Below are 23,109 nucleotides of genomic sequence, written 5' to 3'. Positions count from 1 at the left end.
TTATTGGTTCAACCAACAATAGTAAACAATTTTACAACACCAAGTTATAGTCCAGCAATTTTATTTTAAATTCACAAGCTTTCGGAGGCTACCTCCTTCCTCAGGTGAACGATGTTCACCTGAGGAAGGAGGTAGCCTCCGAAAGCTTGTGAATTTAAAATAAAATTGCTGGACTATAACTTGGTGTTGTAAAATTGTTTACAATTGTCAACCCCAGTCCATCACCGGCATCTCCACATCATGACAACCAACAATAGGCACAAGTGCCCCAGGACCATTGGTGCCTCTCCCTCCTCCATGCAGAGGGTGGCAGCAGAGGACAGAGTAGACAGAACTTGGGGCTAGAATACAGGTAACTGCCTCTCAGGGCTATCAGGATCTGACAGCAGCCATTAGACCAGCCATCCCGCTAATTATTGGACAAACGGATCCAAGGCCCAGTAGAATGTTGCCAGCTGGAGTTTACTTGAATTAGGCTGCCGTTTCTCAGGAAAGCAGCACATGCCAGGCATCTGGTCTATCCCCTCAGAGCACCACGCAAGTGGCACATAGGAGGCGTCACCAGACTGCCCAGGCAGAAGCCAACAGCGGGTCCCTCCCAAGACCAAGCAGCCATGAGGGGAGGGCCAACCTCTGTCTCAGGAGACTTTTGGACCACAGGCTCTCGTGATACTGGCCCTCAGGTTGGACCTAGGAGCAACACCAGAATAGGAGAAAGAAATGTGCGTCTAGGCATCCAGGGGGAAAAACAGTGTAAAGGAGTAAGATGGCTAATGTTAATATTTGTTTTGATGGTAATAAAAACGTAGGTACACCTACTCCGTACTCAGTTATTCATGGAGCACATTAGGAATTGAAGGGGGTGGTGGGGGCAGAAAGGTCTGGTGATATGAGGTTCCAAGGTGTGTTCTTAATTGGAAAAGCCTTGAATTGAAGGCAGGAATAATGGAGTTATGGCAGTGTTGACAATACTTAAACAGAGGAGAATACTTTGTTAATTATTTGATGCCCATTGCAGTTGTTACTGAGGAACCCTCTGAATGCCAGTCCGCCTGATTCTCCCCTCCATGCTCCTCTGCCTGCAAAGCAGCTGGGACCAACTTCCCAGGATCGCCATGTCCAAGTCCTTTTGGACTGCAAAGTTGTGCAATTGCACAGCAGCTTCCACTGTGTGGGATAGCCGCTCAGGAGCATATTGCAGACCCCTTCCAGATCTATCAAAGCAGCATCCCTTTAAGGCCTCCATAGTTCTCTCAATTACAACTCTTGTAGAAGCAGGTGCCTTGTCATAGCGCTTCTCAGCTAATGTTCTTGAAACTCACAGAGGGGCCCTAGTCGTTAGCAACAATTTGTACACTTTGTCACCCAAGAGCCATCCGGTTATGTCAGATTCTTCCTTGAGAGCAGAATTCCTGAGGACAAAAGTACCATGGCAACTTCCAGCAAATCGAGCATTGATTGCGGAATTCTTTGCATCTGGCCATGAGCTCGCAATGCGACGTGAGTGCCATTTATTGCACCCTGCATTTTGGGGAACCCTGCGACTTGATAAAACTCTACGGCCTAGAAGTTCAATGGTGCGGCACCCGTTTTTCAGGCACCTAAGCATCCAATATAGCAGGCGTGGCGCGCATGCTCATTACACATTGGAAGTGCGCTGCCCGCTGTTTTGGTGAAGGCAGAAAACGAGGTATCCAGGGCGCGCGCCTGAAACAGGCGTTAGGCTCTTTGCATATGCAAATAAAGGGTCTAACACCTGTTTCAGGTCCCTAATGCAAAATTGAGCTGCCCTGAATGCAGGTCAGATGTTTATTGCAGTTCAGTTGAGTGTGCGCAATATCACAAAGACTGGTTATTGTAAGAATTGTAAGTTAAGTGTGGATTCTTATGATGCAGTTGCTTGCAATGAGTGCGTTTGCCAGTGTGTAGAGCAAGAATTGATAGAGTTGCCACCGTCAAAAGTAGATGGACAGCACTCACTTTCTGGGCTCACACATCAAGACGTTAGGATGAAGTACCTGGGGGCTGGCATGCCATATCACTCTGTGAGAGTCAGCGCCTTCAGGAGAGATGGGGAGAATACAAGAGATTGCAAGAAGTAGAGATCCAATTTTTGTATATTCACTGCATTTTTAAGATAATATAATCCTCTCTAAGAAAGAATTCCCACCTTTGGAATTACTGTCAGTTACACAAACATCATCCATTTTATTTGGGATCCATCAAATTTCCTGTGTGAGACCAGAGAGCATGACCGGTTGGTATCTAACTTACGTATGACTTGCTGCAACACACATCCAGAAGAAAAATCATTTATTGCAATTTGTTCAGAGTAATTTTATAGTGCAGAGAAATTAAAAGGGCCACTACCTTTGTGAGGAAGCATTCACCAATCCAGTAATCACCAAACCACAGTGGTTATGTGGTCCAGCATTACTCAGTCATTTATTAATGGCTGGGTTATGTGTTTATAGATAGGAAATGGTACATGTATAGTATTACCTTACACAACCGCTCTACCTCTGGTGACTTTATTGTTTGTGTTATCAGTGAGATGGATAAATCTCGCTGTGCTATGCACTAAGTAACTTCACAGATATGAGATGTCGGTTCAGATTCCAAAGTGTCAACCAACAAGCTGGCCTGATGGCTCAGAGTAAAGTCTCTATCTCTGAGCCATACAGACCAGGAAAGTCCCAGGTTCAGTGCCCAAGCTGCGCTTAGTTAGCTCATCTCAGCGGTGGTAGTAGTAAGGGCACTAGAACTGGCACAGTCTCCCTGAATTAGAGAAAGGGAGATCAGCCAGGATTCCCGCTGCTGATCAATATATAATGTAATACACCTGTAATCGGTATTCTGTACTGATTGCAATGCAGTGAGGCACCCTAGGGTGTCATGAACTGTATGCACCATGTATGATGTCTAATATGTATGTAATATGTATTGTTTGAATCATGATATTTGAACTGTACTGTATGTATCTTGCAAAACATATGACCTGTATTGTATTTCTTTTGAACTGTGATTTGAATTGTATTGTATGCACCTTTACAAATTTTATGAATAAAGTATATTTTTGAAACAAAAAAAAATGGACTTGCTGAGCCCTGCGCACAATTTGTGCACACATCCCTCAGTGTACCAAACACTGGCCGGCTGCATTTGGCGTGGAGTAGGCCTCAGGCCTTCATACTTGATTATATGGGGAGATGGTGCCTGAAGCATTTCAGTGTAATAAGCACTAGGCTTTCCATTATTGTACTCCGTAGTGTACTAGAGAGATGAGCTTCGATGAGCTGAATGTTTTTTTCTTCTCCGACTTCTCTTATAGTCTTAGGTATTCAGATTAAAGCATTTAATTAGATAATTGGGTTTCTACTATTCTGGATGTGTAAATTTTAATCCTCCAAATCAAATGACCTGATTTTCAAAAACCAATTGGTTAAATCATTACAGGTTAGAGTAACCCAGTTAATAACAAACTAAACATATCCTGTCATCCTACACATTCTTCCTGTTCCCTGCTTCCTCACTGGGTTGAAGATTCTTTGATCCTTAATCTGAACTGTTGTCCAATCGCATCCTTAGGTTGGTGGGTGCATCTGACATCCTCCCCCACCTCCAGCAGAATTTAAGGCAGATCTTGAATGGGGTGTAAAACCAGCATATCCTTTCTAAAGTCCACCCCAGATAGATCCGTCAGTTTACAACCTACTAGGCCATCGGAAGTTCAGACCTAAACATTTACAAGTTGCAATCAGCAGTGTCTGCTCTCTCTAAACAATTAAATTAATTGCAGGTAGATTTTTAGAAATGTCCAGGAGGTCCAAGGGAATTTTGATGCCTAGCTTGACAATGGGGGCCCTTGAATAACACTTCATGTGGGTATTAAAGGGTAGTAGCATAAGACTACCCCTCCAGGGAGTCCTATGCCACTTTGTTCTGGGCCCTGACTTCACACCAATGTTAAAGTTGTTGTGTTGATAGCTAGTGTCGGTCTAGTGGGCAGGCAGGCAAACCCCTCCGAGGCCTTCACCACTAGCGCTCTGAAACACCCACCTGGAAGGAACACTGAGTAATGCTCCAATTTTACATCTTCCTAGTTCATAAATTTTCAAACATTGGTCTATAGAACTTAGAGATTTGCTAAAGGATCGCAGGGATCTGTGAGGTCACCAGATTCCTGATCATCCGGGACCAGGCATACCACATGTCACATGTCACAAATACAGTGGGGTTCATTTTGGCTTTTGCCGATAGTGTAAAATCGCTCTTGATTTTTGCTTCCGTTTAAGCCAATGAAAATGAAAATCAGGAGAAATGTACACCGGGCGGCTGATCTGATTTCAACCATTTTACATTATCGCCCAAAGTTAAAATTACCCCCAGTGTCTCAAGAATTCTGTATTCTACATTTTTTTTTGCAGTTGTTGATTTTCCAGCATGTTATTTCTGTTGACGTAACTTATTTAAACATGGTTTTGTAATCCTAGCAACATTTCCCTTTGTGAACTGACAATGACTTTTGGAATTTTGGACAAGGTGTCCTCAGAACTGTGTCCATATTTGCAGGAGGTGCTCCACACGGAACAGTTTGAAAAGCACTGCACTATTTGGTGGCTCCCCCCAGCGTCGTTGTCCACCCCACCAACCACTCTCTCCTCGGACTCTGCTAATCGATCCACAGTCACTGCCCCGCTCTGCGTTTCCCTCCAGAAAGTCTGTTCACTCATGAGCAAGGCTCTCACCATCCACGACCTTACTGTGGGCGATTGCATTGACGTCCTGGCTTTGATGGAAACATATTTCACAGGTGGCAACACCTTGGCCCTTAATGAAGCTTCCCCACCTGGCCATACTTTCCACCACCTTCCCTGCCCAAAGCACCATGGTGGCAGTGTGGCCTTTATCACCAAATCACACCTTGGTCTCTCCCCACTCCTCTGGTACCTTCTCCATTTTGAGCCCCTCACTGTTCCACTCCTCTCACCTCTCTAATGCCAGATTCATGAAGTTTATGAAGTTTTCAATTTATGGAGTTTTCCCCACAGAAATAATTCAGACCTGCTGGGGGAGATTTTAACCCCTCGCACACTCTGCTCCTGTCCGGCCAGGTGGGTTTAAACTCCCCACATAGAGTTTAACTTTAGAAGTCTTATTTAAAAAGTCGTCTACTTTGAGTTTCCTAAATGGCTGAGTTAGTTAGTGCACTGCCCGATATAATTCTGCACTGTTCAGGGCTGGAAGGTCCAGGTTCAATTCTCAGTCTGTGCTGAGTTAGCTGGCCTCAACTAAGGCTGTTTGAGTGCTGCAATGAGCTGGGCCAAAGAGGGGAAAAACCAGCTAGTGTTCCTGCTCCTGATCACTGTCCAATGACCCCTGATGAAAACCCTGATTTGGAGGAGTCTATGTGTGTGTGAATGTTGGGCAAGATTGAGCTTGCTCGTAATGTCCCCCATGGCATTACCTATCTTGTCTTAGTCTTGGTCACTTTGATTGCATATCTCATGGGCAGCAAGGGTCTACCCTTGATGTCAAGGGTAATTGAAGGCAGATGGCACATTGGTACGGTAGTGTAGTAGTTATGTTACTGGACTAATAATCCTAGAGAACATGAGTTCAAATCTCACCATGGAAGTTTGAGAATTTGAATTCAGTTTAAATGGAAATAAAACCCTGGTATCTGTAAAAGTGATCATGAAGCTGTTGGATTGTCGTTAAAATCCAACTGGTTCACTAATGCCCTTTAGGGAAGGAAACCTGCTGTCCTCACCCAGTCTGGCCTATATGTGATTCCAGTCCCACACCAATGTGGTTGACTCTTAACTGTCCTATAAAGTGGCCTAGCAAGCCATTCAGTTGTCAAGGCAACTAGGGATGGGCAATAAATGCCAGCCTTGCCAGTAATGCCCATGTGGTGTATTTGGATTTTCAGAAGGCCTTTGATAAGGTCCCACACAAGAGGTTAGTGTACAAAATTAAAGCACATGGGATTGGGGGGAATATACTGGCATGGATTGAGAATTGGTTGACAAACAGAAAACAAAGAGTAGGAATAAACGGGTCTTTTTCCAGGTGGCAGGCAGTGACTAGTGGGGTACCGCAGGGATCAGTGCTTGGGGCCCAGCTATTCACAATATATATTAATGATTTGGGAATGATGAGGGAACTAAATGTAACACTTCCAAGTTTGCAGACGACACAAAGCTGGGGTGGGATGTGAGCTGTGAGGAGGATGCAAGAGGCTCCAATGTGATTTAGACAAGTTGGGTGAGTGGGCAAGAACATGGCAGATGCAGTATAACGTGGATAAATGTGAGGTTATCCACTTTGGCTGTAAAAACAGAAAGAGACAGATTATTATCTGAATGGTGATAGATTGGGAAAAGGGGAGGTGCAACGAGACCTGGGTGTCCTTTTACACCAGTCGCTGAAAGCAAGCATTCAGGTGCAGCAAGCAGTTAGGAAGGCGAATGGTATGTTGGCCTTCCTTGCAAAAGGATTTGAGTACAGGAGCAGGGATGTCTTACTGCAGTTATACAGAGCCTTGGTGAGACTACATCTGGAGTATTGTGTGAAGTTTTGGTCTCCTTATCTGAGGAAGGATGTCCTTGCCATGGAGGGAGTGCAACAAAGTTTTACCAGACTGATTCCTGGGATGGCAGGACTGACGTATGAGGAGAGATTGGGTCGACTAGGCCTATATTCAATAGAGTTTAGAAGAATGAGAGGTGATCTCATCGAAATATATAAAATTCTAACAGGTCTAGACAGACTAGATGCAGGGAGGATGTTCCCGATGGCTGGGGAGTCCAGAACCAGGGGTCACAGTCTCAGGATACGGGGTATGCCATTTAGAACCGAGATGAGGAGAAATTTCTTCACTCAGAGGGTGGTGAACCTGTGGAATTCTCTACCACAGAAGGCAGTGGAGGCCAAGTCATTAGATGTATTCAAGAAGGAGATAGATATATTTTTTAATGCTAAAGGGATCAAGGGATATGGGGAAAAGGGGGGAACAGGGTATTGAGTTAGATGATCAGCCATGATCATTTTGAATGGCGGAGCAGGCCCGAAGGGCCGAATGGCCTACTCTTGCTCCTATTTTCTATGTTTATATGTTTCTATGTTTCTATTCCGAGAATAAATATATAAATAAAACAGGTAATTAGAAGTAATTAGACAATAAAATGGATTCTGAGCTATGCATCAGCCTGACTAGTTGAATTCACACAGTGTAAAAACCCATTATTTATAAAGAGTAAACCTCTGTTATCCTGAGGGAGTTCTCCATCAACCCTCCCCCCATACCAGGGTTAATATAAGCCACTTAAATGATTGTCTGTAGCACTAGCCAACTGAACGTTTACTCTGCAACTGCTTCACAGCTTAAACTGGCAGTAAAAGGATTTTGAAATGATTGTTTACAATAAACATCTTCTGCCTAAGTACCGCTGGGGAGTTCGAACGCTGGTGACCTCTGCCTCACAACTACAAGCCGGGAACTCCTGTAACAATCAAGCAAAAATGACAGTGAATACCTGGGATGTTAGTGAGCTCCCCGGACTGAAGCCTGAACCATTTATCAGTGTATAACGTGCGTGCCCTTAAATTCCTCTTCCCCCTTCCCTTCTGGTGGGGGCATGACATTTCTATTTTCAAATGATGACTAGGAGATAATTATAATTAACCACTTAGAAATCGCATCTTCAAAACCACGCATTCACAGAAGACCATTTATTCTTTCATTTCTCAATAAATTTTGCTCCAGAAACGGAGTAAATCCGCCACCTGGTGTGGTCCTGAGCCGTAAAGATCAGAGGGAACCAGGTTTGTGCTGAGATAACTGATCCCTGCAGGGCCATTGGCCTCCTGCCGCCCGAAATATCTCACTCCCGCCCACCAGCCTCCTCGGCATTCCCACCGAGTTCGGGTGGGAGTCAGTTTTGGAATATGGTGTGGAGGCCCAGGGGTTAAAATGGCCCCGGGGCCTCATGCTTCTTGCTCGCTCCGCCCCCTCTCCCTCTCCCTATGCCACACTCGCTCCCCGAGTGAAAATTGGCGGAATAATGAAAAGATAGATTGGTACAGCAAGAGTTGAAACATTGGACAGAATTTTAACTATGAAAAACGGGTGGGTTGGGGGGGCGGGGGGGCATTGAAAATCACAACAATTTCAGACCCGCCCCAACCCGCCTTCAACCCGCCCATTTCCGGTTTTCAGCGGGGTGGGACGAGGGGCAGGCAACCAACCAGCTCCTAGGAGGCGGGTTGGTCACTAAAACCTTTCAAGGAGGCTGCGGGCCTCCATTTTTTCAGGTTTTGTGATTTCAACCCCTGGGGGCCTGGATTCCCGGGCCTTCTCCTTCACGCCCCGCGAAAGGAGGCGAGAAGGCCCGAAACTGCAGAAAGTGCCTTTCTGGCACAGCTTGTGGGCCCAGAGGAGCAGGATTGCTTCCCCCATGCCCAACAAGCCTACCTGCAGCGACTCTCCAACAATTGCAGAAACCCCACCAATCTCCGATCGCAGACCACCGCGATGACCCCCGATCCCGACCCCGCTCCCCTCGGTGACCGACCTCCAATCCCTCCCCCCATGACTGACTCCTCTGATGACTGATTCCCTCTCCACCCCGTGACCCCCTTGCCCATCGATGCCCCCAGGTGCCCCCATCCCCACTCATGCCCCATGCCCCCTCCCACCATCCATACAATCAAAGACTTACCTGAAGACTTACCTTTTCACGCCCTCTTCCTTGCTCTGCTCCCGTCCGACTGAGACCAGCCTGTCAATCAGGCCAGTCAGTCAGACGGCAAATCGACAAAAAAAAGTAAAAGACATCCTTACGTCAAAATAGACCCCAACGCCCCCTTCCTGGCTCTAGGTCAAAATCCTGGCCATTGTGTGAACAGAAAGGATTAGGTACAGATTACAACTAACGAGCTATTACGAATGATTACCAAAGCAATTATCATCTGTGGACATTGGACACGTAAACAATGATCTATGATGCAAAACCTGGTGATATTTACCACCTTTCAGTTTCCCATATGCGACACTGACAGCTCTGTAGGTCAATTCACTGGGGTGGAACTGGGGGCGGGGGAGTAGCAAAGGTACTGAAACATACTCCAAAAGGAATTAGTCCACAGGGCACAGTCACAGATAACGACATTAGTGAGTCAGCTGTATGAAAGTCCTGTATTATAAACGACTTTAGTTTGCTGGTCCTTGAATTGGTGTCAGTGTGAATCAGGATTGTGTAATGTTCAGAACTCAAGCAACAGGTCCATCAGCCTCTCAAAGAGAAAGGTTAACATTTTGGCTGGAGACCCTGCGCAGAGAGTTCTATTGAATGATTCCCAATAACAGCAACCTGTCAGGCAGCATCTGTGGAGAAAGAAACAGAGTTAATGTTTCAGGTCGATGACTCTTCGTCAGAATAACGAAAGATCATCGACCTGAAACGTTAACTCTGTTTTTTTCTCCGCAGATGCTGCCTGACTTTCTGAGTATTTGAAGCATTTTCTGTTCTTATTTCAGATTTCCAGCATTTGCAGTATTTTGATTTTGATTAACCTATCTTTTCTCTTTACAAATGCTAATTGGCCTGCAGTATATATCCAGCATATTCTGATTCTATTTTAGATTTCCACATTTGCAGCTTTTCTTTTTATTTTTACCTCTGTCATTCTTGTGAAAATTTCTTATCCTCTCCCCTCCCCTCCTCTCCTCCTCTCCCCTCCCCTCCCCTCCTCTCCTCCTCTCTCCTCCTCTCCTCCTCTCCCCTCCCCTCCTCTCCTCCTCTCTCCTCCCCTCCCCTCCCTTCCCCTCTCCTCCTCTCCTCCCCTGAAGACACTGATTCATTATGGGATATGATTACACATTATTGGCTCAATTTTCAAAGTAAAAAACAGGTGGGTTAGGGGCAGGGGGGGAATTGAAAATTGCCACCATTTCAGACCCGCCTCCAACCCGCCCATTTCTGGTTTTCACGGGGGCGGGACGAGGGGCGGGCAGTCAGCCCGCTTCCAGGATGTGGGTCGGGCCTTAAGACCTTTCAAGGAGGCTTCAGGCCTCCATTTTTAACTAATTCTCCATTCCAACCCCGGGTGGGGGAGGGGGGCCAGGATTCTTGGGCCTTCTGTCTTACGCCTCGTGAAAGGGGCGAGAAGGTCCGAGACTGCAGGTAAGTGCCTAGAAAGGCACAGTCTGTGGGCCCAGAGGAGCAGGGGTGCTTCCCCCAGGCCCAACAAGCCTACCTGCACTGACCCCACCCCCCCACCCGATCGCGGACCCCCCCCCACCCGATCGCGGACCCCCCCCCCCCCCCCGATCATGGACCCCCGACCCCAATCCTCCCCCTCCGACCTCGACCCTACTCCTCAACGATCACAGACCCCCGCGATGACCCCCTATCCCACCCCCCCTGACTGACCCCCCCCGATCCCATCCCCCATGACTCGCGACCCCCGTGCCCACCTGTGCTCCTTGCCGACCCATGCCTCTTTCCCACCCGTGCTCCTTGCCCACCCATGCCCCTTTCCCACCCAAGCCCCGTGCCCACCCCGTTCCACTCTCCCCCCCCCCCCCATCCATGCAAACAAAGACTTACCTGCATACACACCTCCAGACGTCCTCTCCCTGGCTGATCTCCTGTCCAACTGAGACCAGACTGTCAATCAGCCGATCAGTCGGACGGAAACCGACCAAAAAAAATAAAAGACATCGGGCCCTGCCCCACTCAGGATTTTTCAGCAACCCCTGCGGCCTCCAACTCCACATAAGTGATTAAATATTATTTTCCTGAAAAACCCATCCTTTGGAACAGGAATGTTCCTCCAACTCCACAGGAATCGCAATTGTCCCCCCACCCCCTGAACTTATCTGAGTGCCACTGAGGCAAGTGGCCTAACATTGACGTCTTCGCTCGAGCGAGCTGCTTGAGGAGGTGTGACCAACACTGGCAGCTCTCACCGAGTATGTTGATGAGGCCTGAGGACCAATTTCCATCAATCCTCCGGCCTCTTGGTTCAGGCGTGGGATGGTCTCGCAGTGCTGACTCTTGGACCAGAAACGGCCCAGGCTAATTTCTAGGCCCTTAAATAAAGTTGTGGTCAATGAGGCACCAGGGTTGAAGTACTGGAGAGAGTGAAGGGTCATAAGGCTGTTCGCTCGTGTTAGAGGTCTGAGTTATGAGGAAAGACAGGAGAAACGTGGGCTTTTTAGCCTTGAAAGGGAATATCTGATAGGTGATCAGGGGAGAGAGCGGGAATATGCTATTGAAATAGAGGATCAGCCATAATCATATTGAATGGCGGAGCATGCTCGAAGGGCTGAATGGCCTTCTCCTGCTCCTATTTTCTATGTTTCTGTGTGATCTTACAGAGGTAGATAAGATCAGAAACAGTACGGAAAAAGTAAATCCAGAAAGTTACTTTAAATTGTGAAAGTAGAGCAAATGGCCAACAATTCAAAGGTTAATTTAGGACTGATAGGGAGTTCTTGGCACACAGATTGATCAATATATTGCACTGACTGGTGAATAGAGTAGGAGAGGAAAAAACCTTGGAATCATTCAAGAACCAGTTGGATGCTGCATTGGGGAGATTTCAGGGTCATACTGAATGGATGAACTAAGATGAGTCAAATGGCCTTCTACATCCATAATTATCTTGTGCGTTTTTGATCCATCTTGTGGACTTGTTTATTTGTTGTGAGGTAAGCTGTTAAAAGCATTAGTGCTTCGTTGCACTACGGTCCTTTGTGTGTCTATCTCATCTGTCAAACTCTTCCAGGGAAACTCAAAGTTATTCACCCGCACTTTCATATTCGGTTAACACTCAACCCAGGAGAATGATCGACACGAACCAAAGACACACCTCTAAACTCTTTGGTTGGTCGGTGCCTCGTTAAATTCCCCTCTTTCAGTGTCGATTGCTCAGATCTGTTGTCAATCACAAAGTGTGCCCCCATCCGGATGATGTAAGGGTATTTAAATCCATTGCTGTGGGCTAGTGTTTAAATTGTGTGGACGGTGCAGAGAGCAGTGCAAGTTCTTAAGAGCAGATAAATTTTTGCCTGTTTCCAAAAGTGTAATTATTTTTCAGGTAGGTTTCAGAAACGTTTTTGTTCGAAAATGTTCAAATGTAACTTTTAATATTGTACGAATATTCATTTCTGGTGTATTTTGTGTTTCAAACTCTTGGCACGGGCAGTCTTGAACTTTTTTATTGAAGAGTTTGTGGGATTTCGCCCAACTTTAGTAAACTGGTTAATAAACTTTTTTACTGTAAAAGTTGCCCCGATTCTGTCCCAGTCGCTGTGTTTGCTTCACTCGGTGAAAAGTGACCCTCCTTGTCCCACTGTGTCCCGATACTATCCCACCCTCAGTAGTTGCTGGATAGATGACCGTGAGCGTTAGACCGACTGGTTTAATCCTAATTTATTTCCAACAGACTTTGCCGATTAGTTATGGCGTCAGAAGCGGCTGAAAACGTTGAAGTCTCCAACATAACCCAACAGCAGGAGAGCGGGGAACAGCAGGTACTTTAACTACACTTATGGAAGAAAGTTATGATTGTATCTCTAGCTTTCTGACCTGGTAACCCGTGGACTTTGTTAACTACTGCAATTTAAGCAGGGACCTGAGAAATCTTCTCATTGTGTAAAATAATGATCCTTTGGCATGAGGTGGGTCCAACAGTCCGGCAATTGCTTCCTGCTCCACTGGGAAATGTTATTTACTGACTCAATCACTTGGTGTTACGACCTTTCACCTCTTTTGCAACGAGGAGCAATGAACTAATTTTCATTGCCTTGGAAATATAAAGCTACAAATTCACGTGTGTGTGTGGCAACTACTAGTGCAAGATTAAAACTTTTTTTAAGGGAGTAAACAGCAAATTTAGAATCTTTCCTTTCTACCAAAAGGTGCCTTTTCTCCTACTTCAGAGGCACTTTCCTCTTTAGTTCTGTGCTTCACCTTTATGTCTCAATAGTTGGGACAGGGGGAAAAACTTGCATTTAACAAAGTATTTTAATGCAGTAAGTGTCTCTAGTGCTTCAGTGAAATACACTGAAGTGATTTGACTTAAGCTTTTTGAAAGTGGGGGGGGGGTGGGGGAAGGATTTAGGGAGAGATCCAAGATGGCTGAAGGCCTGCTCCTGGAGTGGAGCAAAGCCAACTGTCACCGGTACCTTAAACGTAGGCAAGCTGGGCTCTTCCTGTTGCTGAGTTTGATCCTCGGCAGGTATTTCAGAACGCCTTGGATAAGGTGTCATAATCATGACTGGGGTCTGATAACAATGGATTGAAAGATGGCTACAAAACAGATGAGAATTAAGGGCAGTTTCTTGGACTAGCAGTAAGTGGGAAATGGTGTCCTGCAGGGTTCTGTGCTGGGATCACTTGTTCACCAATACATAAATGAATTGGAAATCAAACCAATTTGGGTATAGCTAATAATGTGGAGGATTGCACCAGTATAGAGGAAGACATAAACCAGCTTGCAAAATGGATGGATAAATGGCAAATTCAATTCAAAGTGTGAAGTGGATGATTTGGCAGTGGGAATAAAGAGGCACTTAAAAGGTAAGAAGCTAAATGGGGTGGAGGGGCAAAGAGATCTGGGACTACAGATCAGTTGGCATTGCTACTTTTTAGCAATTTATGGATAAGATCATAGTGAATGCAAACAAAGCACTGGAGTTCATTTCTAGAGGCATGAAATATAAAAGCAGGTAATTTTATTCAATTAAACTTCAAACTCCTAATGTGCACTGCAGTCTTGTAGCATCCAATTTATTTGGTGGGAGGTGAGAAGCTAGAAGCTTTTTTTTTTGCCTTTGGTGTTTTGTGTTCTTCCTACAACAGCTGACTGTTAACTCTAAGCATATCCAATATGGGTGCTAGCTTTCCTTTAAGGTTTTTTAAAAATTGGTTGCATTGGCAGTAGGTATGAAATAAGACTGGATATGCAATATCTTTTGCTTTTGGGGTTTTCAGCTTGTGTAAAAGTGGCAACTTGCATCCCAGCTGATTTTTATATCAGGTTATGATTAACAACCTCTTGAGTTAATCTCTGCTGTTGAAGCATCAGATACTTTCATGGCAAAAGACATCAGGTATAAAGAGTGATAACACTTGGTGGCTACTGTATATTGCAGGCTATTTTGGGTGTACAACTGTCTTGGCTAATCTGAAGAACTGTACTGTAAAGCTGTTCCACTGGAAAGTAGGCTTTCTGAAGTACCTCTACAGTTGAGACCTTTTAATACTACATATCTGCATTGACATATTAAAATCCCTGTACCCATCCTTAAGATGGCTGGTCAATCTTTCTATGAAAAATGTATTTCCAAAACACTTGATACAGGAGGTTGCTATAAAAATCAACTGTAGTAGTCTTTCAAAAACTGTACTGAGTTATTTTTGGCCCTTGAGTTATCTGAATGAATTGCTGTGCAATGACTTGGTGATTCCATGACTTGTTTCAGAGTGTGGTGAACAGGTTGACCAGTCTGCCTCTTGTGAGCTCAGTCTATGAAATGGTGTCAGCTGCATACAACAGCACCAAGGAGACCCACCCATATGTGAAGACTGTCTGTGATGTTGCTGAGCAGGGAGTGAAGACCATCTCTGCAGTGGCTGCCAGTAGTGCCAAACCAATTATGGACAAGCTAGAGCCTCAAAGTAAGTTTGGAGTGTACTTCAGCAAAATGGAATTGGTGACTTTTTGGATTTAACAGCTAAAGTTTGGCTCCATAATGGTGACTGTACATCAAAAGTAAATTAATTTGAATGTGTTTTAGGACCTTCTGGACACAAGGGGCCTTTTTGAGTGTTGGCTTGTTCAAGCCTGTCTAATGGGCTGATGAAAGCTAAACTTGGTACCCAGGGATAATTAAATGGAACTAGAATTAAAGTAAATGCAAGTTATTTTTTTTACATATTAAGAGGACTTTTTCAGCTCTTCAAAACCAGGTATGGTAGTGATTAGTTACCAAGTATGATGGAGGTAGTACAGGAATGAGCATTTAAGTGTTATGCATTCCCCTCTACTGACACCTAGAATGTTGGTGTCCTAAAGTGGTTTGGATTATAGTTCTGCCTGCCCCTCTGGATGTACATGGTGGGGAGGAATGGACGTCATACAGTACTGAGGGACTGCTACACTACCTTTTGGATGAGACATTATACTGAGGCCCCATCTGCCCTCGGATGGTTGTAAAGATCCAATGACATTATTGGGGGGGAGGGGAAGAGAAGCAGGGAGTTCTCAAGGTGTCTTGGCCAATATTTGTCCTTCAACCAACATCACAGATTATCGGATCACTTAATCCCATTGCTGTTTGGCAGGCATTGCAGTGTGCAGTAAAACACTTGGTTGTCATGTTTTATCAGCTGACTGCCACAGAGTAAAACCAGCTCAGCTTGCATTTTAATTGGTACAATTCACTAGAGATTACTGTTGACTGCTGTGTTAATTGCAACATAATTTGGCCCAGCATGTTGCACTCAGTTTCAGATTATTCATTGTTTCAGATAAATATCACTGAATATTGGCCAACAGCCTACTAAATGTGAACTTCTAAATACATGTATTTATAACTCTTGATTTTGGTACATGGAGGTCAGACTTTAGCTTCCGTTCTTCTGACTTGTGATTCCAGGCAGGAAAACTAAAAGCAAACAGCACTCAGGTCATTGACATGATTGTGGATATTAACGGTTGCATGTTGCAGTGCAGCAGTAAAATGTATACATACTATAAGATCTGGTTTCAATATGCAAACAGCTTCATCAATTGTTTTTAAACTAAAGCTTAAAATTCTCTGTCCTTCAATGTTTGTGGCTGAAGCAAAACTTCTAGAATGAGCCAAAGGCTACAATTTGACAATATGGGCTCTTTATACTTTGTCTCTAAGCAAAAGTTCTTCTGTGATCAGTTGCAGCAGCTAATGAATACGCCTGTATAAGTTTGGATCAACTGGAAGAGAAGCTTCCAATCCTCAAACAGTCTACGCCCCAGGTAAGGAAACTTTCTACCAAATAAATGACCATGCAGATGGTACTTGGCCACCTTGTAATGCACCATGGCTATAAGAAAATTGCACTTCCAATCCACTGAACCCTCCTATGGTGGCTAGTAAAGCCAATAACTTGTAAGTTCTAATTCCTTATTCAATGTCTATGCTTGAATGGTTTCTCCAACTTATCAATGGTAAGATGGCTAACCAGTAAGAGGACAATATTTATCCTGAGTGACTGATAGATTAAAGCCCTACCCTTTTGAGGCAAGTTCAGCAACTACTTTAATTCTTGTCCTAATGCTGATTGTTGTATTCTATACAAATTGTAACATTTGAAATGGGCATGATTGACAATTTGGATAGTAGTTGTCCCTTAGTCACTATCTGCCCTTTTTATCGTAACCTTTTTTTAAAGCTGATAATTCACTTGTGCAATGGAAAACTAGATAACCAAATTCACTCAACCTAAATGCCATTAGTGAGACTGAATTAGATCACTAATTGCATAGATCACTCCATTATCTGTTGCTACTAAATGTGCACACATGAGATTGAAGCAGTCTCCTGTGTGGATTAGGAATAATCGACTTGAGGGGAAAATCTCAATTCTCATCTAGACCTGAATGTTGAAATTATCTTGAATGTCTGCACTCAAACTAGTGCAGAGTGAAATTACTGAATTCTCTATTTTGCAGGTTGTTGCTGATACCAGAGAACTGGTTTCATCCACAATAACAGGAGCCAAAGATGCAGTCTCCAACACAGTGACTGGAGCTAAAAATACAGTGACAGGTGTAGTGGACATGGCCAAGGAGGCAGTGCATGGTGGCATTGAAAAGACCAGAACAGTGATGGTTGAAGGTGTTAACACTGTCATTGGGTCCAGAGTAGGCCAGATGGTGGCCACCAGTGTGGACAGTGCACTCAGTAAATCTGAAGAGATGGTTGATCACTATCTTCCTATGACTGAGGAGGAACTGGGTAAGAAACAACCTATTTTACTACCTGGACTTGTCTAGGATGCTTTTGTATCTGCTTGTGGCCCTAAACAGGTCTTTGACATTGCATGTCAGACACATTTATTTGAGCAGTAAGGTTTGTTCTCCTGCAGATCAGTGGTTACTTTATTGTCAACCTTGAGCAGGTGGACTCTGAATTTTAAAGTTTTGATCCTCAGACTTGTGCGCTTGAATATGAAGGTACCAGAAGTGTGAACAACATTGTTATAGGTACTGATTACCTATAAACTACAAGCAGCCAATCTCTAATAAAATTTGTTAACATTTAGTCCCACCAGCTGACCTGGACCTACTCCGTTAATGGTAGGGCGTTGGGGAGAGTTATAGAACAAAGAGATCTAGGAGTACAGGTTCATAGCTCCTTGAAAGTGGAGTCACAGGTGGATAGGGTGGTGAAGAAGGCATTCAGCATGCTTGGTTTCATTGGTCAGAACATTGAATACAGGAGTTGGGATGTTTTGTTGAAGTTGTACAAGACATTAGTAAGGCCACACTTGGAATACTGTGTACTGTTCTGGTCACCCTATTATAGAAAGGATATTATTAAATTAGAAAGAGTGCAGAAAAGATTTACTAGGATGCTACCGGGACTTGATGGTTTGACTTATAGGGAGAGGTTGGATAGACTGAGACTTTTTTCCCTGGAGAGTAGGAGGTTAAGGGGTGATCTTATAGAAGTCTATAAAATAATGAGGGGCATAGATAAGATAGATAGTCAAAATCTTTTCCCAAAGGTAGGGGAGTCTATAACGAGGGGGCATAGATTTAAGGTGAGGGGAAAGATACAAAAGGGTCCAGAGGGGCAATCTTTTCACTCAAAGGGTGGTGAGTGTCTGGAACGAGTTGCCAGAGGCAGTAGTAGAGGCGGGTACAATTTTGTCTTTTAAAAAGCATTTGGACAGTTACATGGGTAAGATGGGTATAGAGGGATATGGGGCCAAGTGCAGGCAATTGGGACTAGCTTAGTGGTATAAACTGGGCGACATGAACACGTTGGGCCGAAGGGCCTGTTTCTGTGTTGTAAACTTCTATGACCATTTCCTCCTTCACCCCTCCCCTTCCAATACTGTAGTCAAATAGACATTCAACAGCTGAACTGTTCCAGGTCATAATGCTGCATTCAGAATTTTTTTTGCATTTCCTATTTCAAGCATTCAATGTGACTATGGTGGGCCTTTTCATGTTTCCCATTAATCCAACATTGGAATGTTTGTTTATGGTCCTCACACTTCTAACTTTGAGGGCATTGTACTTGTGGCCTGGACCACAAGGCTGAGTATAGGAAGCTTGAGCAGGCAAAAAAAGGCTGCAACAGTGTTGAACTCTGGTCTAATCCACCTTTCAATTAGAAGTTAGACAATACTTTCAAACAACCTAACTTTCAAAAATGCAGGTTTGACTTGAGTGCATTATATCAACTGTTTATGGCTGAAAATCTTATCTGATTGGAGGGGACAAGGAGAACAGTACTATGCATCACCAAACTTGAATAACAGCCTTGATAACTTTTTTTTGCTTCAGCAAAACTGGCCACTTCTACTGAAGGCTTGGAAGTAGCCCCTGCACAAGAGCAGAGTTACTATGTGCGCTTGGGATCTTTATCTTCAAAAGTTCGTAATAGAGCATACCAGCACTCCACATCAAAGATGCAGCAGGCCAGGCAAAGCAGCCAAGACATCATGTCTCAGCTTCACAACACTCTGGATCTGGTAAGAATACATACTGCTGGTACTTGTGTGCTGCTAGATGGCTTTGACATGGCAGGATTCTGTTCCTTGCCTTTGCAAGAAACATTCTTCAGACCAGAATTGTGTAGGCCAATACATCTTGAGCAGATTTGCTTTTAGGTTTTACACTACACTAGATATTGCTTTTGGCTTGTGTGACCAGTCACTTCTATCACAGACTTTGTGCCCCACCTTTTTCCCCCAAAAATGGTCCACTAGCTGAAGGAATGAGACTGCACACTTGTAGTTACCTTTCCAGTGCCAGAAGTGTTGGCTGGCAGTAATTAACACAACATTGTTAGAAGGGTACTTTAGACTGAAATGGACAAGTCCTAACTTTCCATGTTGAGTTTAGTTTGTATGTACCATGTAAATACAGGAACTTCACACCCTTCAATGCATATGAATGGTGAGGTAGAGTGAGATGCTGTTTTTGTGCTGCTAACAGCAGAGTGGCGCATCTGACAGCAACTTTTGAGTTTTGTGCATCTGCCCTCGCCTGAAATTTCTATGCAACTTGCACATAAATAACAGCCATTAGCCTCACTTATTTTTACAGCAAATTCTCGGCCAATATGTTTGACTTGAAGCATTGAACCACTTGACTCTAACACACACCATGTTAGGTCTCTAGAATCCATCTGTGGTTTGAATGTGGGGTTGGTTAGTTCTCCAGTAGTAATTGATTTCAAAGCAGAATATTGCCTGCGCTGGAGGTGTTCCACTTTTGACCTTTGCAACTTTTTTGCCCAATTGGTGCTATCCATTCCTAACCCTATCTGGATATTTAACACCTGAACTTTTACTGTAAGTAAATGGGCTGCCCTAATTTTAAGTGGAGCAATATTTTTAACAACTTTAATTGTTGGTCTTAATTTACACTTGAAAGCTGAAATGCAGTATGGAGACTGCACTGAGATGGTGGTCTGCCAGTCCCTTCATTTTATAACCAGCTTTGTATTTGCAGATTGAATTAGTGCAGAAAGGAGTAGATTCAGCAAATCAGAAGCTGCATGGTGTCCAGGAGAAACTGCATCAAACCTGGGTTGATTGGAGGAAGAAGCAGCCAGAAGGTGAAGTGCAAGAAGAAGGGGCTCTGAAACCAGAGGTAAGAATTCTGACATTTTGCACTGAATGGGAGGATGAGCCAGCAGGGGAGCAGTGCAAGGAAGGGTTGAGATCTGTACCTTCTGCTAAACTGTTGCATCTATTGAACAGAACTTTACTTCAAAGGAGGGGACACCAGCCCAGGCTGCTGAATACCTAAGTTCAAAATGGCCATCAAACCCTTGAGTTCCCTAATGTGCTCAAGGATAAATTGCTACCTAGTGGTTAAAGATATCCACCACTGCATTGGGGCAACTAGGTGTGCAATAAATGCTGGCCTTGCCAGTGACTGCAAAATCCCAAGAATGAATATTAAAAATAAAAACTTCAGAATTATAGAAAATTTGAGCACCTGTATTCTATCTGGTTTGTTCAGATAGTGGGAATATGACTCCTGCCATATTGTAACTCATTATTGGATAGGCAAGGCATTCAGTCTCTAGTGTAGTCCTGAAATGTAACCAGCAATATGTTTTAGACCAGAACCTAGTGTAGTTGTAAAACTTGCCTTCATAAGTCCAATAGGCTTTTCATCCTATGCTAGTAGTATAACTGGGTTGCACAGCCACTCCAGCATCCCTTGAGTGGGTTATTGTGTATCTAGAACTATTATCCAGCATGTGGTGATAAGTATTGGGCAGTGTGGATGCTACCTGCCACTGTGCTAAGCCTGGATGTTCCAGCAGGAGACACTGCATATTGATCAGGAGCTAGATCAGTGGCTTTTCCTTCTACTCTTCCAGCACCTGCCTGCTTCCCCCTGCCCCCTCCCAATCTGATGCCTGATGGGTCAGCTGACTCAGCAAGATTAAGAGTCTAACCAGGGACCTTTTTATTGGTATCACTTCACCTACATAATGCATTCTTATTCAAAATAAATCTCTATACTGCAGTTCTGGGTTGGAGATTTTACTCTAGTGGAGGAGATTCTTTTTTAGATGGCTTTGAAATGAGGCCAAGAAGTGACCACATTCTCGTGTCTTTGTATTGCAGCAGCTTGAATCCCAAACCCTGACCATGACTCGCAGTCTCGCTCAGCAACTGCAGACTACCTGCCTGACCTTGGTTTCAAACGTCAACGGTCTCCCTCAGCACGTTCAAGACAAAGTACAGCAGATCCGCAAAACAGCAGAAACCATCCACACCTCTTTCTCCTCTGCCAATTCCTTTGGCGATCTCTCAGGGCAGCTACTGGCACAAAGTCGAGAGCAAATGCTGAAGATTCGGGAGTCCATGGATGGGGTGATGGACTATGTGCTTCACAACACTCCTCTCAACTGGATGGTGGGTCCTTTTATCCCACAGCTGACTGATCTCCCTCAGTCACAGGAGATGATTGCAGTGGATAAAGTTAAAGAATAGATGCAACCTGCCTATGTGTACCTTGCCAGGTAGATGGCTGGTCCCCTATGTGTACCTTGCCAGGTAGATTTATTATAGTTTCTTGAAAATATGGTCCTGTTTCTGAAAGCTCTTCATGGATATGCCATAATCAGTATAAACCTTCATCACAAGACTGAATTAAAGTAATTGCTCTACCCAGCAATCTTTCCCTGTAAAAGTTGGTGGTTTTTTCCTGATTTTGGATAATGCCTTCCATTGAATGGACTCTTGTCTGACATATTACCTTAGGAAATTGTAGATTACCAGACTAATTGCATTCACACATGCACTTCTTCTGAATTTGAAGGAATACCAGCCCTGCTGACAGTTGTGTTTTGCAGTTTTGAAACTTGGAGACCTGGAAATCCAGAAGTACTTTTGTTAGAATTTGGCAGAAATGTAACTTCTGTGGTGTAAATTTTATTCAAACTTTCACTTACTGCTACATCCAGGGAGTTCCCCACATGACCGTTTGGCTTTGTAGCAAGTTTTGCAGCCTGGCTAAAGTTCACAATGTTGCATATATAGATATTAAACAATGCCTTTTTTTGACATTCAGTAGTGAATGCACCAATGAGAAATGGTGTGCATTCTTGACAATCCTGTTAAACTGGAATCTAAATTTGACTTTTGTTCCAATACTGAATTGTTTTTCCCCACTGCATTTTCAGAGACTTGGTTAAGTATCACTAAACTAATGGGCTGTAAACTTGTCTAGCACTGAGTTTTGACTAAATCCAGTAGCTAATGGAAAGTGTATTTTTGTGCCTTGCTCAATTTACAATTTTGCTCTTGTCGTAGAGGTGGGTAAGAATGGACAATGTTAATCTATCAGGACCCAGCAAGTCCCCTATAGCTCTTGAGCAAGTTATTTGCATTCTTAAAAAAAAAATGGCAACTTGCAAGGTTTGAATCACAACAATGTTGGCACAGAAGGGAAATAACACTATTAATAGGATTATTTTTTGGCTGTAACAGCTCACCTGCCTTAGTACTAAACAACTACAGGGAGTGCTTTTCAGCACAATGATTTAATCTGTCTATAGACACTACACTGGAAAGTTTTTGGCAATATTTCCAAATGGTCACTTTTTGTATTGGAGTAGCATATATGTAAAAGGACTTGTGATTTGCCCACAAGCATGTTTTTAAATCCTGTTATGACTGAAGGTATCTAAAGTAGAATGTAGAGGGGGTTATAGATGGGATGTATGACCTTTTTCTACCTTGCACAAGAACTCTAAGTAACACTGATTTTAAAATTCACTGTTCCAATGATGCCTTTCACATCTAACCATCCAGAAATATGATGTAATGTTTTCCTGCACAAATAGCAGAATAAGAGTGCCACCTAATGTGAAATTGGCACATGAAGGAGCTTCAAATGTTCCAAGATTGTGTAACTGTATAAAACTGGTATAAGTGGAACTGAAATCTGTAATGTATCTTGAATAAAAGTTTATAATTCAACTTCTAGTGTGTTTTTATGAACTAGGTGTATAGTGATGTCATGCCCTATAGTCAAAGATTTTCAGAATCCTAAGTAAGTCAAAATGTAAATGTTGAGGCACAAGGGCCAAACTGCAGGGTGTGAATGTAGTCAGAGCCTCCTGTCATAGTGCTCATTGTACTTCAAACACTCATATTGTCTCTTCAACCCCACATGCCATTCAATTAAATCATGGCTGATCTATATCTTAACCCCACATACCCACCTTGGTTCCATATCCCTTAATACTCTTACCTAACAAATCTACCCATCTGATTTGAAATTTTCAATTGACTGTGCCTTGGCAGCATTTTGGGAAGAAAGTGTTTCAGATTTCCACTACCCTTT

The 23,109-nt window shown here is 43.8% G+C and overlaps 1 protein-coding gene across 1 annotated transcript; it reads left to right on the top strand.

The window, feature by feature from the left end:
* Positions 1-12,000: 12,000 nt before the first annotated feature.
* On the top strand, positions 12,001-22,742 carry LOC137299408 (perilipin-3-like). The gene is made up of 8 exons (XM_067968127.1): positions 12,001-12,111; positions 12,460-12,547; positions 14,501-14,696; positions 15,953-16,035; positions 16,732-17,017; positions 18,577-18,764; positions 19,750-19,890; positions 20,883-22,742. The coding sequence occupies exons 2-8, from the start codon at positions 12,476-12,478 to the stop codon at positions 21,249-21,251; spliced, it is 1,335 nt and encodes a 444-aa protein (XP_067824228.1). The 5' UTR covers positions 12,001-12,111; positions 12,460-12,475; the 3' UTR covers positions 21,252-22,742.
* The last annotated feature ends 367 nt before the right edge of the window (positions 22,743-23,109 follow it).

This window comes from Heptranchias perlo, chromosome 29 (genome assembly GCF_035084215.1).
Source record: "Heptranchias perlo isolate sHepPer1 chromosome 29, sHepPer1.hap1, whole genome shotgun sequence".
Taxonomy (NCBI): Eukaryota; Metazoa; Chordata; class Chondrichthyes; order Hexanchiformes; family Hexanchidae; genus Heptranchias; species Heptranchias perlo.
This window is presented reverse-complemented; position numbering and strand designations above follow the sequence as displayed.

Excerpts from the sequence above, each read along its gene's own strand:
- LOC137299408 (XM_067968127.1), top strand. The coding sequence starts at position 12,476 with ATGGCGTCAGAAGCGGCTGAAAACGTTGAAGTCTCCAACATAACCCAA. Across the intron at positions 16,036-16,731 it reads TCAAACAGTCTACGCCCCAG|GTTGTTGCTGATACCAGAGA; the intron begins GTAAGGAAACTT and ends TCTATTTTGCAG. Across the intron at positions 18,765-19,749 it reads TTCACAACACTCTGGATCTG|ATTGAATTAGTGCAGAAAGG; the intron begins GTAAGAATACAT and ends TTGTATTTGCAG.